At 48.5% G+C, this 16,631-nt stretch overlaps 2 protein-coding genes across 4 annotated transcripts in view; one reads left to right on the forward strand and one right to left on the reverse strand.

Annotated features, from left to right (window-relative positions):
* Positions 1 to 525: 525 nt before the first annotated feature.
* On the reverse strand, positions 526 to 12,264 carry LOC310893439 (uncharacterized protein). The gene is made up of 4 exons (XM_083822429.1): positions 11,927 to 12,264; positions 11,190 to 11,287; positions 11,010 to 11,098; positions 526 to 2,516 (listed from the first exon to the last, which is right to left on the reverse strand). Exons 1-4 carry the CDS (start codon positions 11,961 to 11,963, stop codon positions 2,249 to 2,251), a joined length of 492 nt encoding a protein of 163 aa, XP_083678555.1. The 5' UTR covers positions 11,964 to 12,264; the 3' UTR covers positions 526 to 2,248.
* Positions 12,265 to 12,594: 330 nt separating this feature from the next.
* The window catches only part of E2F3 (E2F transcription factor 3), a 43,681-nt gene continuing 39,644 nt past the window's right edge, over positions 12,595 to 16,631 (forward strand). For 2 of the 3 annotated variants that reach the window (XM_083822838.1, XM_083822839.1), the window contains exon 1: positions 12,595 to 13,251. In XM_083822838.1, coding sequence (XP_083678964.1) covers positions 12,922 to 13,251 — 330 coding nt within the window. In that variant the 5' untranslated portion in view covers positions 12,595 to 12,921. Of the gene's footprint in view, positions 13,252 to 13,765; positions 13,936 to 16,631 lie in introns of those variants that run through there. The other variant, XM_083822841.1, reaches the window with a different exon arrangement.

The following is a 16,631-nucleotide window of genomic DNA, read 5'->3' on the forward strand; positions in this document are numbered from 1 at the left end:
TGATTGGAAACTGACAGTGGGTGTAGAGGGTTTCTAAGGCACAGCTGAGAAGAATTGGATATGTATCTTTTCATTTTCTTGTTGTTTTGCACAGTTGTTCTGGTAGGTGACTAATGCTTTTGTGACTTGAAAGAGAACAGAGAAGTGACAGTGAACTGAAGAAGTGTGTGTGGATAAGGTTATGACCATTGCATATGGAAAAAAAAATCTATAACTTGTTATCACTGAGCTTCTAATCAGAAGATTGTTCATGCTGTCTATCACGATGCTTCCATCTCAAAGTCACATCTGATGTGATCTAGTCAAGCAATAATTCTGCTTCAAGTGGGACGCTGACCTGTATACTCACCAGAGGTCTTGGCAGCCAACTATTTTCTGCTTCTATAGCTCTCTGCTAAGTTACCTCCAGTATCTTCCATCAGCAACATATGCGCGTGCCAAGTACATGTACACAATGTTTGGCTCTTTGTTCTGCAGCATGGCACCCTTTCAGAGGCTTCTTGCCTCCTTTAGATCTAGAAAGAAATCGTCAGGCAGCTCATTTTATACCTCTCCTTGGACCTTGTCTGTATGTCAGTAGTGCTGCTCCACTGGGTAAATCAGAAGTATGGAACTATCCTATTGTCTTTGGTGTTCTTTAGCTCAAAATATGAGATTTCTTGTGTTTCTGAGAGATTGAATACTTACCCACAATCTTTCCTGGAATGCAGAGAGACATAACATTTGATACAACTTTGATGAAGTAGTTGACTAGTTCATGAACACCTCACTAATCTCAGTACAGCAGTCTCCAAAGTTTCCATGGTCCTAAAGTTATCCATCCGTTTCGCAATCTTAGAAATGGCATACTGCAAATTCATATACATGTTAGATCCGAAGAAATCTGCTGTTTCCCAACCGATTTATTGCTGCCTTTTTCCCAGAATGACAAGATCTTCCCAGATGAGTCACACTTAAAAATGAATTGAGGACTAAAACAAGAACTCATTTGTACCCCCGCACGGCTAACCCTACTTGCATCATACACTTTCTGAAATTGAAATGCTAAATTGTTTATGGAAAACAGGGTACAACACTCTATTTTGTTGTCTGCTATGTTTAGAATTCTGATTGTAAGACAGATATTTTACACAAAATAAAATAATAATAATAAAAAAAAGTTCTGTTCTGTTAACTTTGATAAATAATATTGCACTTTGGAAGTATATGCTTCTTTCAGCAGCTACTCTCGTTAGTTTCTAAATGTTGATGTTCAGCTACTGAGGATTTTCATGGGCTTGAATCTCTGTTTTTGTAAAAGTTGCCTAACCAGACTGATCATTTTGAGAATCAAATCCTAAAATCTTTACGCATGTGTTGTGCCCAAGCCTGGGGACAGAGCGGGACCAGAAAACTTGACAAGAGATTTTCCTTGCAGGCAAGGATTGCATCACAACAGACACTATTCTCTAATAGAAGTACAGATCAATTTACATTAGTGTCTTATTTTGCACCTACCCCTTCCACAAACTTGATCATTTTCTAAAACTTTGACAGCCATACCATAACATCTCAGCTTTTGCATATAAAAGTTCTCCAGAAGAAGGGAGAAAGATTTGCTCATCTTTGTAATACTCAGAGTCCCTCCCATCTCACCACCACCTCTCACAACCTCAACAACCAACTATTCTAGTGTTTGCAATCCCTGTCATTGTGATGATGCCCATGGAGTTGCAAAGAGAATGTTTTTTATTTTAAAGAGATAAAGACTGGTGATACCAAAGCAAAACCAAGTGCTATGAAGTCATTGCAGGAAATGTCATGGTTTGGTGGGAGGAGGTTCTGAGAAAGGCCAACCTAAGAAAATAATAAGAAAAACAGACAAAAGGGACCTTGGTGTATATTAAAACTGAGATCAAGAGACTGATCAGCAGCTGTTCCTGTAGCTGTCTGCTCCAGCTGCATCTGCAGCTGGTTCTTCTGCTGATTTGGGGGACAGATAGTATCACCCCTGCATGCATTTTGTATAGAGGGGTCCTGGAGAGTGGACAACTGGCACTGTCCCAGTTTCTCAACCTTACCTTACTCATACCAACCCTTAGCTCTACATATGAGGAAACTTGGCTCTGCATCTGCACCCCAACAAACCAAGCACAGCCCGGAGCCAGAGCAACAAGAGAAAACATTGATACTGTTAACATCGCTTCTAGAGTCAATACAATACAGGGACTGCTGTCGGGAGCTTGCAAGCACTATGTCCATCTGGGGTTCAGCCACAAAGAAACATGCGTGGGGCTGTTGTGCACATGGAACAGAAGTTATAAGGCCAGAGCTGCTTGCTGAAGACCTCACCGGTGGAAGGGGTGATCATGGCGGATGCGATTTTCTCTTTGGCCACCAGACTCCACTGTCCTGCCTGCGTTGTAGGCAGCTGAGACAGCCACATCTTCATTGAACTCCATGCTCCTAGGATCACAGCTCGGAAAGCAGGAGTGCTAAGAAAAGCCCAGAGAAGCAGGAAGCAGTGTGTTATCATGCTGAAATGAATAAGAAACAGTCAAAGCATGGTAAAGCATACCAAGAATTCAAACGACAGCATTAACTGCACTTCTCCAAGACACAGCCAAGACAAAGGCTGGAGTTTCATGGATGCTTTGAGCTGGTGGTGTCTCAGTTCTCTTTTCCCTAGGCACCTACCTGACCGTCCCTCTCTCACTCTGCCCCCCTTCCTTTTATTGGCACTAAAAAAATTATGTGTGGCCCTGCCGCAAAACAGGTACAACAACAGGAAAGTGGTACAAGTTAGGACTAACCCAGCCCAAACAGTAGTTGGCTTTAACTCAGATCGGTTCCCCAGCCACCGGCAAAGGGAGGGGTAGCACAGGGACAGGAACAAATGATAAGTGAAAGACAGGTCTGCTGCTTCTGGTGGCAGTGACAGCTTCTGCCCAAGCTGTCAACTTGTCAGCTGGCAGCTGCAGCCTAAGGGCAGAGGCTATTAGGGTCAATGCTTAAGTCTCAATCAGCTATGGATGATTTTGGATCACTCTTCCTGTACCCCATGGTCGTGTGACTCCAGGAGGTGCCTAATTTGAACAGCTCTGGACAAAACAGAAAGCTGGAAGTCAGAAAAAAAGGAATTCCCTAAATGGCTTCATTAGCATCATGCTCCATTAACACCCCACTTCCAATATGGTAGGCAGAAGATAGTCTCACAGGGATAGTTCTGACCCAGCGTGGAAACCATGGGATTTTGCTAACCTGATTTCCACTACAGTCTAAAAGTAATGGGGTTCTGAAGCCTTTCTATATGGAAATAACATTCAAGCATTATCTGAGAGCATTATTATTTGCTTTAAATATTTTTGATGCCTCCAAAATTCATGTCTCACAGTAACACTCCTGTGATGATGAAGTATGAGATTTTGGACAAGCTGCTAAGTATTAGAGAAGTAAGACCATATTTCTGCAACAAAACAATTCAAAGTAAAGAAAAATGATAACTGATGTTACATTTACATGCTGGGAAGTGAAAGTTTGCAAACATGGATTTATTTAATAAAATTAAAAAAAAGCAAGAAAAAGAAAGAAAGAAAGAAAGAAAGAAAGAAATAGAAAGAAAGAACGAAAGAAAGAAAGAAAGAAAGAAAGAAAGAAAGAAAGAAAGAAAGAAAGAAAGAAAGAAAAAGAAAGAAAGAAAGAAAGAAAGAAAGAAAGAAAGAAAGAAAGAGAAAGAAAGAAAGAAAGAAAGAAAGAAAGAAAGAAAGAAAGAAAGAAAGAAAGAAAGAAAAGCACAATAAAGAAATGCCTCTTCACAAGGCACTGAACATTTTAACTATTGTCTCAACAAACCTTACAAAAAATATTGAGGCAGTGAGGGTTCATGAAATATTATGGAAGTTCAGAAGTAAAAGAGAAGCAAGAAAAGGATTTATCCCTCCAAAAATGGTAATACCTATACTATCAAACCACAGATAATATGAATTATTAATTAAATCAGAAGGAAATTTGTAATTTCAGTAACACAGTATTCCTTTGTGCAACTCTGTACCTTTCTAAAACAAAGGGCTGTTGGTTTTCTGGTTAATTAATAATAAATCTAACCATTTTGCCAAAGCCTGTAAATAAAGAGTCAGTTCCAAAAGTCAGCACATTATGAGAAACAGCCTCAGTGCATAGACTCTTTAGGCAAGCATTCAAAAAAGTAAATACAGCATAAGGTTTATCTGATCTGGATGAATGTAGAAAAGAAACGTAACAAACCTGGATTGAATTAAGAAATTCCACTAGTATAACTTTTCTACAACAAGCCCACTAGTTAAAGAAGGATAAAGGAGACCTTGTGTACACGGAGATGAAAATCTTTGAGTTACAGACGAGACAGAGCCCTAATGAAATAGTCTTGCTTCTGCCTCCTGTAATAAGAGGTAATTTCAAACTGGATTCATGGAGGGAACATAAGATCAGCACTGTGGTGCCCGTCTTGTAGGCTCTGTCCCAAAGAAGGAAAGATTTCTGCCAGCCACTCAGCCATTAATTCTCTTCCTCAGTTTCTGCCACCTGCATAACCTCATTGCCAGCCCAGGCTCCTGCAAAGTAACTGCACACTTAGGAGCTGTTCCTGTGCTGCTTAGAGAAATCTGTGTACCTGAACCAAACACCCAAGCTCTTCCTACCCAATGCATGGAGAGAAACAAGCACCCAGGATTGAGAACTGCCTCTCTCTATCCTCCCTCCAAAAAGGCAAAAATGAGCAGGGAGCTTGTCAGTGGGGGATGGTGAGGACAGAGGTGGGGTCTTCACCTGGATCTTCACAGCAAACTACTCACAGAGAAGAAGTTGGAATTTTCTCTCTTTGTTTTCCCACAACAGCAAGAACATTTGTGAGGCTAATGGAGAGCTGGGTTCGATTTTGTCTTCTGCCTGCTTTGGCCCAAACATACATCTCTGTCCTAGGAGAGTGCCCAGACTGTGGGTGCTCTCCCACAGAGCTGTTTCACTGCCCACCAAACCACTGTGACAGTGGCTCCTCAGCAAGTGATTTCAAGTTATCAATCTGATTAAAAGACCTGGATTCCAGCCCTCAATCCAGTGAAGAAAATGCAGGAAACTCGCAAAGATGGAATTGACACAGATTGCTACCGGAACAATCCATGAGTCTTCTGTGCACATGCACATTTTTGTTATGTATAAAGCAGTAACGTGGTGTTAACCTGGGTAGTTCATGCCAGCTGCATGTTTTAGGCACTAGAGTGTAAGGCAGATGAAAAACCCTTTTCTTTTGCCTTCTTTCCAGTGACATGTTCTCAGAGCAAGGTCAGGCATCTGCAGAAGTTTAAAACGATTTGTGCCTGGGTGTTTCCATGTGAAAAAGCAAAGGATCAGGTGGCTAGGATAGAGCAGTGAAATACTTTGTAAGCTAACTCTGCACGTAGGAACAGCCAATGGCTACTCTATGGATGATGACCTGCTTGCTGGGACTGCCAAGCATCGTGTAGTGCTCTCAGGGGGTTTCTGTCCGTTCTCATTCACTAGCGCCAGTGCCACTAGAACTGTAACTGGCTTCCATCTAAAAAGTCCTTAAATAACTTGAATTGACCAAAAGGATTGGAACCCACCACGCAGGAGTGGACCCCATGTCTGTTTTCCCTCCTAGTGAAACCCCCTGCACTGAGTCGTATTCCTGATGATTGAGAACTGCGACATTTGCACTAATCCTATAAAAAAAAAAAAGGCAGAAAGTTGCAACAGAAAGATGAACAGTCCAGCAAGAAGGCTATCCACTAATCCTGTAGTACCCAGATGCATAAAGTCACCTTGTGATAACTAGTCTGCATAAAAAGTCAAGCATATGTTTCTGTCTTTCCATGATAGGGGCATAGTTCCTTTCCATCTCTTCAAACAGATAGTCAGAGTCAATGTTCCTCGCTAAAATCCTCCGTAATGCAGAAATGTGCTGACATAAAGAATTTATAATGCATGTATTATTTTTATTGTATTTTCTTAAATTTTGTGCCGCAAATAAAAATTATATCTTTACCACTAGATCTAGGTGATGAAGTATAGAAATGGAAGGCATTAACAAGCTTATAGATATACACAGAATAGTTTTTTAACATAAATGCATGACTACATGCAAAGAACTGAGATTCTTACTGAAGAAGACTATTATCAGCAGACTTTTATGAACCTGCCAACAGTTAAAAAAAAATACTAATAATCATTAATCCCAAAAAATAAACTCTCGTGAACCAGAAAATCATTTCTGCTGAAAAGATGCCACCAAAGGAAGCTCTGACAATTTTCCCCCACTATTCACTTCTACACTTAGAACTATACTTCTCTCACCTCTGGAATAAGACATCTTTAAATGATATAGATTTACAATATGCCCCCTTTCTGGTAAGGTTTTCTGCTGCTTTTCTTGAAACCATTGAAACGGGAGGGATGGCTCACTGGTAAAAAAGGCTGTACCTATACTTTTTTTTTTTTTAATGTCAAAGTGACATTTCAAAGTCAATGCCTTTCAAAAAATAAGGGACGATGGTCCTGCAAATGTTTCCAGAAATCATTAAGTAAATACATCCAGAAACTAGATCACATGCTTCTCATAGGAGACATTCCACTCGTAAATTCTTAGATCAAATTCCTAGTAGAAATTACAGAATAAAAAGTCAGTTTATTTTTTGTTTAGTTTTGTTTCTCTCTTTTCTCTCTCTCTATTTTTTAATTTGGTCTCTATCCTAGCAAACATCATTATAGTCCCTATAATTTTTATAAGTGTAAAAAAGGAGTTTGTCCAGTAATTAGGCATTTACTCTCCAAGGGTTCATTATTTTTTTTACTTGACTAGTTGGATGTTTGTTTTTAAGTGAGTAAATGGTAATCCCACTAAGAGGAAACAAGGGTCTAATGACACAAACTGTGCTCAAAGGTTGCGGAATCAGATTATATCCAATAATGTTTCAATTACAAATATGGGCAGGTAGGCATGCCTATACTTAAGGCTGTCCAACATTTCTCATTCTGAAACCCAGTTTTTCAGTCATCAGTAGCCTTCTGAAAGCTAAATCATTTGGTCTGGAATTTCAATGAGGCGCTGTCCTTAGCCGGACTATTTTGGACAGAACTATTGAACTACTTGAGAAACAAAGCAAGGAAACATAAGCTATCTTTAAAAATTCTGGCAGGCTTTTCTTTGGAGCAAAGACTTGTAATTGTGTCAAGGATAGGTTTAACACATCACAGCTTGCAGTTTCTTAGCAGAGATTCACCGACACTTGGTATCTGCAGCTTCGGAAGATGTCATCCTAACTTGGCAATTGTGAGTGGACAGAACAAAGCCAAAGGTTGATCACAACTCAGACTGGAGGAGAGCAGACTTTGGCTTGTTCAAGGATCTTCTTGGAAGAATCCCATGGGAAACTGTCCTGAAGAGAAGAGGGGTCCAAAAGAGTTGTTGCTTTCCAACTTTTGGGATCATTTTCCAACATTTTTGGGATGAGCTGCTCCAAGCTCAAGATTGGTCCATCCCAGCAAGCAGGAAATCAAGGAAAGGCAGCAAGAGGCTGGCATGGATGAACAAAGAGCTCCTGACAAATGTGGGAAGGAAGCATATAAGAAGTGGAAGCAGGGACAGATGACTGAGCAACAATATGGAGATGCTGTCCAAGCATACAGGGATGGGGTTAGGAAAGCCAACGCCTACCTGGAGTTGAATCTAGAGAGGGATGTAAAGGGCAACAAGAAGAACTTCCTTAGGTACATCAACAGCAAAAGGAAGATCAGGGAAAATGTGGGCCCACTGCTGACTGGGGCAAGGGACTTGGTGACAAAGGACATGCAAGAAGCTGAGGAAGAGTACCTTCCTTGCCTCAGCCAAACTCATATCTAACTGGATATACACACGTTCATGAAACCTGACAGTATGCACCCATGAGTGGTGAGGGAGCTGGCCAAAATCACTGTGAGGACACTCTTGATAATCTGTGAAAGGTCATGGTGACTGGGAGAGGTTCCTCACAACTGGAAGAAAAGAAATGTCAATACTTTCTTCAAGAAGAAAGATCAGGGAATTGCAGACCTGACAGCCTCATCCTAATATCCAAGAAGTTGATGGATCAAATTATCCTGGAGACCATTTCCAGACATATGAAGGACGGAAAGGTAATTGGGTGTAGTCAGCACGGATTTATGAGGAGGGAGTCATGCTTGACCAAACTGGTAGCCTTCTACAGGGAGATCACTGGTTCAGGGAATGAGAGGAGAACAGTGATTGTTGCTTATTTTGACTTCAGTAAGGCTCCGTAACATCCTCATAGAAAAATGGATAAAGTATGGGCAATGTAAATGGACAGTGAGGTGGACTGAGAACTGTCTGAACTGTGAGGCCCAGAGGGTTGTCATCAACAGCACAATGTCCAGCTGGAGGTCAATCTATAGTGGTGACTGGTAGGGGTCAATACTGGGGCCCACAGTGTTCAACGCTTTTATTAACAACCTGGATGATGGGATGTCAGACTTTCAGCGATAGCAGGAACCACATATCCTACCACTCTTACACTCCCCCTGGATGTCCACTTGCTGTCATGCAAACTGTGTTCCAGATGTATGATCCTGAGCACATAATCCCTTCCCTCCTTTCTCAACTCTCCCTTGCCCGGCTGTGATGCTGACCTCCAAAGTTTAAGAAATGGCATAAGTTTTTGTTTGCTTGTTTGTTTGTTTTGTACAATCTCTGCTCTGCCACTTGAATGTATGTTATTGCTACACAATATGCATTGTTGCTACACAATACTCCATTTGATTTGTAGGATGGGAAGGTCTCATAGTAAGAAGCTGTTCAATATTTTGTGTCTTCATAATTCTTCCATATGCAGTACTATACATTTATTTGCTTCTTATTATATAAACCTTTCTTAAAGACAGTTTTTTAATCAGGATTTTTTTTCTCAGTCTTCATTTCTACGTTGTGCAGAATCTTCTTCATGGGAGAAGTCACACGAGAATCCAGGTCTCAAGGGCAGCTTCTAAACATTTTAACATTGAGGCAAATTTTAATCTCTGCTGTTGCTTTCACTACCCGTAACAACAGTCAGAACCCCAAAGGAAGCAATCTTCATTACACAGGTCCATCCATTTTAGGACAAATACAGCCTTTTACCTAAGTTGCACTGTGTAGGGAAAATTGCATAGCATCATAAAGGTAAAGATAGGATTACAGTAAATACTCACAAGGAAAGATAAATCACAGCTGCACATCAGTCTCAGTTATAGTATCTCCTAATCCCTTGAGGTCTGCAGGGTATTTTCTCTGCACTACGTACCTGGATGATAACATCCCAGGAGAGAGAAATCTATTTTTTATAGACCAACACGGGTTTGTGGCCCTGCAAGTAGCTTGCTTGATGTAGATCTCTTTACACTTCTTATGTTTGTTCTACCTTCCCCTTTCTTTAGGTTCTGTCCATTAATAGACAAATTATATATTTAATAGGTCGCACTGCAAAATGAAATATTTGCCACAGGATTCTGTTTTAAAAAGAAAACAAAAATGCACCTCTTCTCCTGGAGTGTTTTCTGCACAAGTCAGTTCACTGACAGCAAAGTTTACTTTTCAGATGAACCCCATGCTTTTCTTCAAGTTTCTCCACCAGCCCCAGCACAGTCTCAGCACAACTCTAATTCTCTAAAAGACAGGAACAAACTACCTCCCCATTCACATCTTACAGGCCCCATCTCCTGGCCACCCCCTTTGGTGGGTGCATATTTCTGGGTTGTGACTCTTAAGTCTGGTTACACAGCCTTGCTACCCAGCAGAATTTCTTCCTGCTGGGGTAAGGATTTATTTCCTACTATTTTTCTTACATGAAAATAGATTAAATGTTCCTGGGTTTATTGCAGCTCAGTTAAAGTGCCCTAATCTGTCCTTCTGAGTATAGCAGGGCTTTGCTTCGTTCTTGAAAGCATTCAACCTTTCTTATGCACTAAGCCAGACCCTTTTCCTTCACAATTTCAACTGAAAAACAGCATTCAGATAAACAATATAGGATTTAACTGTTAATAGTTTAGCTCTACTTTTATTTCAGCCTCTCAGCTTACAGAGTAATAACCTACGATAAACTTTGATAATGGCAGAACCGATACATGACACTGACTTCTGAATTGTACTCTGCCTCGGTCTATTCACTGCCTCTTTTGGTCCCTGTTTAACTATGTTTAGCTTCTGCTTCAGGGATTCTAGCTACTTCTACTATGTCTACATGGCTATTTGTACACTTTAGTCTTTCTCTGTTCTTTCTCTTTAAAAATCTGTTTCAGTGACTCTCCTTTTTGCTGTTGTCACTTTGCTATGTTTGTGCCCTGTTACGTTCTTCCTTACTGCTTTTCTTTCATTATCATGTAATGGCACAGCCCATATTTCTTCTCTTCACCTTGAAGGATCCTTGGTTATTTCCTTTTTTCCCCCCTTTCCCCCTTCCTTCCTCCCTCCTTCCTTCCTTCCTTCCTTGCCTCCTTCCTTCCTTCCTTCCTCCCTTCTCTCTCTCTCTTCATCCATCCCTCCATCCCTCCCTCCCTCCCTCTCTCTCTCTCTCTCTCTCTCTCTCCCTCTCTCTGACTGTTGTCTCTATCCACATTGTTTCCTAGATGTCTTTTTTGACACCTTTCCTTCCTGAGGGGTCCCCATTACTCTTTCAATTGCTGACTATGGTGAACGGTCTTTCCTGTTATTACCATTCCCTTTCCTCTAGGATATGCAAAAGCTATGCAGTGTTACCACTTCCATACATGGGGAAATAAAACAAAACAACAACAACAACAAAGGAAACCAACTTTATTTTAAACTATAAGCAAGCTTACTGCCTGAATGCATTCATAGTTCTCTATATCTGGACTTTTAGATCCCCACTCACCCGCTGCCCTCACTCCTCTGCATCTGCCCTGCTTTGGCCCCTGGATGTGCCCCTGTAAACTCCTGCTAAAAGGCAGCCGGTCCTGGCACAGGACTCTGCCACATGACGGATGGTTACCTGAAGATGCAAGACAGCACGACACAGGAAGACAATAAAAGGCAACCCAGAAGAAGACTGAAGATGTTTGTGGTTGAAGCCCGTGCCTCCTGCGGTAAGGAAAACAAGACTGTGAAAGGGATTACACATGTAAAATGCCCAGGGTGAGAAGTAATCCTTTTTTTCCAGGTGGTGGCATACCTCAGTGTGGAGAGAATTTGAAGGAAGCAACGTTTTTCTGCTTTGTCTTGCTGCTCCAAAAGACTTTTCTTTTTTCCATAGGTTTGGGTCTAATGGTTCTGGAGTTGATGAATGAAGGTGAGAAAATGAAGTAATGTGACTGGAATGAAAGAACTCTGCAGCACAGAGAGATTTGTGCTGCTCTCCCCTCCTGCTGAGGCTCAGGGATGTACGTCCCCCAGCCAGCAAGGTGCTGCTATGCCCGCCATGGCCAAGGCACGCTGAGCACATCTCTCAGCTGCACGGGCACAAAGCTAGGCATTGCTGGCTGGCACCTAAGGAGTGATCCACAATAGCAGAACCGCAGATTTAGCTGAAATTTTAAGCAATGCTACAGTTCTGCAGAATAATGTGACGTGTTTCAGCCAAGCCCAGCTCCTGCCTGAGCTGGAAGGACCATGTGAAGACTTGGGAAGGTCCTGAGTGAACAGACCAAGCTTGTATTATCCATAAAAGAAGTCTCCCTTGTCTGTTTGAAAACCTCCAGTATCCCCGGGTAGCCTGATGCTGGGCTGCCCCACTTTACTATCAATTGCCCCCCAGTTATCTAGGCTGAATTTAGGATTGCTAAGAAAGTCCATTACTTTCTCTTTGGAGGAAAAGCAATCTCTTTGTGACCTCTTTTTTTTTTTTTGTACCAGGTCACCATTGCCGTGTCCTCTTCCCCTGCTTTTCACCCCGGGAAAACAAAAACCAACCCTTGTGGTAGCGCACGTTTCTCTGACCGTGTTTCATTCCTCTTCTTTCCCTCTGGATTCCGTCCAGCCTGTATCTTTCCTCATGTGCAGTGCCAGCAGTCGCGTGCGGGAGCACAATCAGGGCCTCTCCCGAGCCAAATGGAAGAGAATATCCCCCTCTGACGACAAACGCGCCCAGAACGAGGGACGCCCTTTTCCCACCTAGGCACCCACGGTGCAGGGGTACCGCCTGGGAACCCGGCACCGGCACCGGGACCGGGATCGGGATCGGGATCGGGATCGGGATCCGGAACGAGACCGGGTCCAGCGCGGGCGCGCCAAGCCCGGCGTGGCGCGGAGGGGGCGTGGCTGCGGGGGGGGGGCGTGGCCCCGCCAGGCCCCGCCCCCGGGCACGTTGCGGCGGGCGCCGCCGCAGCTGTCAGTGTCAGGCGGGCGGCGAACCGGGATCCCGGCCCGTCCGAGGGGGAATCCCCAGCCTCGCCCCCGCGGCCAATCCGCGGGCCGCATGCAAATCGCGGCGGCGGCCGGGCCAGTGGGGAGCGGGCGGGGCGTGGCGGCGGCGGCCCGTTGGCCGGCGGGGGCGGCGGCGGAGGCCAATGGGGCGGCGGAGCGGGCGGGGCGCGCCCCGGGGGCGTGGCTATGCAAATTTGGTTTGAAAAGAGGGCGGGAAATCCGAGTTTCGCGGGAGGCCCTTGGCGCGTAACCCGTCTCCTTTCCCTTCATTCATTGTCAGCAGCCGCCGCTTCCTGGAGCCATTTTCCAGCCGGCCCCACACAGCGGGAGCGGCCCCGCTCCATCCGCCGCATCTGCCCGCCCCGCCGCCTCCGTCCCCCCCCGGCGCCCCGCATCCTGCAGCCGGGGCCCCCCCCGGCACCCGCGCCCCCCAGTATTTTGCGCGGGGCCTCGGCATCGAAGAGGAAAGCGGCTGGGAAGGCCGGGGGGGAGGGACGGGGGGAGGAGGCGACGCGGCTGCGGGGACAGAGCCGGAGGGAAGGATGAGAAGGGGACTCCAGCCGCCGGCCCCGGCAGCGCAGCCGCCCGCACCGCCCTCGGACTGCAGAGTGGCCCCCGCCGCCTTCCCAGCCCGCTTTGCCGCCGGCACCTTCATCCAGATCCGCAGCACCGGCGCGGCGGCGGGGGCGCCCTGTGTTGTCTCCTCCGCCGCCGCCGCCGCCGCCGCTGCTGCCCAGGCTCCCGGTGCCTTTGCCCCGGCGGCGGATGGGGGCCAGCCCGCTGGCAGCTCGCTGTACTGCACCCCCCACGGACCCGCCGGCAGGACGGCGCTGCTGCAGCCCGCTCTCGGCGGAGGCGGAGGCCGCCCCCCGGTAATTTTCCCCCGGCCCCGCGGGAGGGTGAAGGGGACGGTGGGGATCGGCGCCAGGCAGGCCCTCTTCCTGCCCACGGCTCCCCGCCGCCGTCCGGGCCCGGGGCGGGGGGCAGGAAAGGCGGAGACGGCGCTTTGTTGCAATAAACTTTCCTGGCTCCTTCCTACCCCCCCGCCCCGCTCCGGCCCGGGCCGCCGGGTCTTATTGCAAAAAAGAGGAAAAAAAAAAAAAAAGGAAAAGAAAAGAAAAAAAAAAAAGAGAAAAGAACCCCCACCCCCCCCCCAGCCACGTCCCGCAGCCCCGGGCGCAGCGAGCGAGCAGCCGGCGCGGGGGGGACCCCGCTGCCCGGGGCCGGAGCCCCCTTCCCCCGCCGGGGCCGGGCCGGGGGGCGGCGGGCGGGGGGCCGGGGGCCGGGCCGCGCCGTGCCCCGCCGGTGTCTCCGCTTCGCCCCCGGAGCCGCCGGTGACGTCTCGCACACGTGCGCCGAGGCCGCGGCTGTGACTGGGAGCCGGGCGGGCGGGGGGGGCCGAGCCGAGCCGAGCCGAGCCGAGCGGGGGGAGGGGGACGCCGCTTCCTCCTCCTGCCGCCGGCCTGGGACAGCCCGAGCCCCGGCCCCGGCCCCGGCCGCCCCCGGCCCGCCGCCGCCCGCCGCCGCCGCCGCCCTCGGAAATGCCCCTGCAGCAGGTCAGTGCCTCGCGGGGCGGCGGCGACCCCCGCAGCCCCCCCCACGGCGCCCCCCCAGCCCGGTGCCGCGACCACCCCCCACCCCCCTGTCCTCCGGGTCCCCCCCATCCCCCGGTGCCCGCCGCCCCCCGCTCGGGGGCTTCCTTTGTCCTCGCCCTTTTCGGGGGCGCGCCTGGCCCTCGTGGGCTCCGCCAAGTTACGGGGGGGGGGGGCTGCCAGGACCGGGGGCACCCCCAATCCCCCTGGTGGGCGCCTCCCGTCCCCTTCCCACGGCGCGCCCCGATCCCCACCGTGAACCCCCTGACCCCCCCCCCAGGGGCCCCCCCGGCCCCCCGTTTACCCCCCCACCTCGCCGGGCTGTCACGGCGGGGGCCGTGCCGGGGATCCCGGCTCACCTGCCCGGCCCCGGGGAGGGGGCAGCCCGACCCGGGGGTCCCGGCGGGCTCGGCCGGAGGGCTGCCATGCGGGCCGGTGCCCGCTAGGGCCGGGCCGAGGCGTTTTCCGTGGCGGAGGCGGCGCGGGGCGCTCACCTGTTGGCTCCCCCCCCGCCGCCCGGCCCCGGGAGGGGTCCCGGTGCGCGCCGCAGCCGGTGCCAGCGGTCCCCAAACGCCCCTTGGGGAGCTCGGCCCCGGCGCGACTCGCCCGTCGCGCAGCCCACGGGGGTGCCACGAGGCTCTCCTCGCGGAGGCTTTCGCAGGTGTTGGCTGCCGAGGTCGGGATGGGAGTTTCGGGCCGGTTGACAAGTCCCAGCCGGAGCGAGAAAGAAGCGTCCTCGCTGGGCAGGGCGATCGGTCTGCCGGTGCTCGGTGTGTCGGGAGAGGGTGCGTGGTGTCAAACGGGCCGGTTCAGGCTGCTCTGTAAATATTTGTCCGTCCTGTGCAAAGGCTTGATTCCTAGAAGATGGTGTTACGCCGGTACAGAGAGGAGCGAATGTAACAGGGTGATTCTGGGGGAGCGATTGTACGGGCTTTTCTGCTTTGTGGGAGGGATGTTGGCGTCGGACGGGACTTTTGACATTTCTCCTCAATGGGTGCTACAAGACTGTAAACACAAGCTTAGGGTATTATTATTATTATTACTATTATTATTATTTTGTGTTGTAGCGTTCACCTCTTTAATGGGAAGAACTCCCTGCCGTGACACCTAGGAAGGTTTCTGCCCCACTTAAAGGTTTGGACGCAAGAAGGTGATTTTAAGCTCTGCCTGCCAGAAGTCCCTGGCAGTCTATGCTGCATATCCTCAGACCCCTTGTTTACTCAGGGGGGAGATGTGGGATGGGGGAGGAAGAGACTGGTCAGGCTGGCGGTATCCTTAGTGTGGGGTTGGCACCCTCCCAGGGCGATAAAGCAATCCCTAGCACACGCCAGGAAGCAGGCTGTGCATCCCTCCCTGCCCTGACAGCTGTGCTCACGTGAGTGCCCCTCTTGGAACCGCGCTGGTTTGCTGCACACCTGCCTGTCAGGAAGCAAGGCTGAAGCATCCCAGGGCTCTGCCTCTTCTTGCTGCTCCGCGAGGAATGGCCAAAGCGCTTTCATCGTCCTGGCAGGAAGAGGACAGCCATTTAGCAATTCTCTGTCTCCCATCCATTTTTCACCAAATCTTGCAAAAAATTTTCTGGGACCGGGAGGCGAGGGTATTTTCCTGGTAGTTCCTAGCTGATCTGATTTGAGAAACTGATAGCAAAGACTGGTGAGAGGAGTGAGAAACTGCTGGGTAGTTGAGGCAGCGAGCCCAGGCAAGCAGCACCAATATAAATTTAGCTCTTGATTAGTTGAGTTACAAATAGTACACGGAGACCCCCCAGCTGAAATTACGGCCCTGCTATGCAAAAGACTGAGAGGGTAAGCCTGAAATTTGGCCAGCACACCTGCGCTGGTTAGGATTATGAAAATACGCTGTCTTTGCAGATGTAACTGCACTGGCAACCCAGCCATCACTTCCAAATATAAACTATGGTATAAGTGGAAAAAAGTTAGTATGGCAGTGTGTAGTTTAGGCCGCTCAGGGAGGCGTTTATATTAGCAAAAGAAAAAGGTTTTTTTTTTTTTTTTGCCAAAGTAAGCTGCTTCCCCTGTGGGAATATGTTAGTTACTTTATCTGTGCTTGTGTAAGTGTAACTGTGCTGGAAAAGCCTGGAAAGGTAGCCTAGCCCCTAACAGCAGGCGCCTTCAGCCCAGGAGAGGTGAGAACTCGCACACTCCTCCATCTCCCAAGCAGGCACCTCGATACTGTCCCAAACCTGCTTCTGGCTGCACCGCTGCCTGTCGTGGTGGCTCCTGGCACTGAGGGTCACTAACCAGGCTTCTGCACCCCAGCGAGCCCAGGCTGCCCGGCCCTTCGACACAAGGGACTTTTTCACAATTCCTGCAGATTTAATGGAAATTGTTACTTGGCAGGACTGAGCCGCTGCCATGGCTTCAACGCGAGCAGTAATGACGAACTAACCCTTGCAAAGTAGCCGTCAGCTCACGCTGCTCGGGTCCTGGGGCAAGTCTGAGTCCCTGCCAGTGGAGACCAGGTGGGCCCAAGCAACAGGTCAGTGCTGCAGTTAGGGGCATGGGTCGTGCTCCCTTCCTTGCCAGGAGCTGGTGCCACTTCCCTTCTGCCAGCCCCAGGGCTCCTCCGGCTTCCCAGGGCAGTTCAACTTGCCAGCCCTGGTAGAAAAACTAACCCCAACCAAAATACGTAAATAAAAG

The sequence above is a fragment of the Anser anser genome (assembly GCF_964211835.1).
Source record: "Anser anser genome assembly, chromosome: 2".
NCBI lineage: Eukaryota > Metazoa > Chordata > Aves > Anseriformes > Anatidae > Anser > Anser anser.

What these genes read in the sequence shown, in the direction of transcription:
- LOC310893439 (XM_083822429.1), bottom strand. Translation starts at nt 11,963, where the DNA reads ATGAAACACGGTCAGAGAAACGTGCGCTACCACAAGG. An exon ending in AAACGTGCGCTACCACAAGG is followed by an intron (nt 11,288 to 11,926) that starts GTTGGTTTTTGT and finishes CATCAACTCCAG; the next exon opens with AACCATTAGACCCAAACCTA. An exon ending in GTGCTGTCTTGCATCTTCAG is followed by an intron (nt 2,517 to 11,009) that starts GTAACCATCCGT and finishes TATTCATTTCAG; the next exon opens with CATGATAACACACTGCTTCC.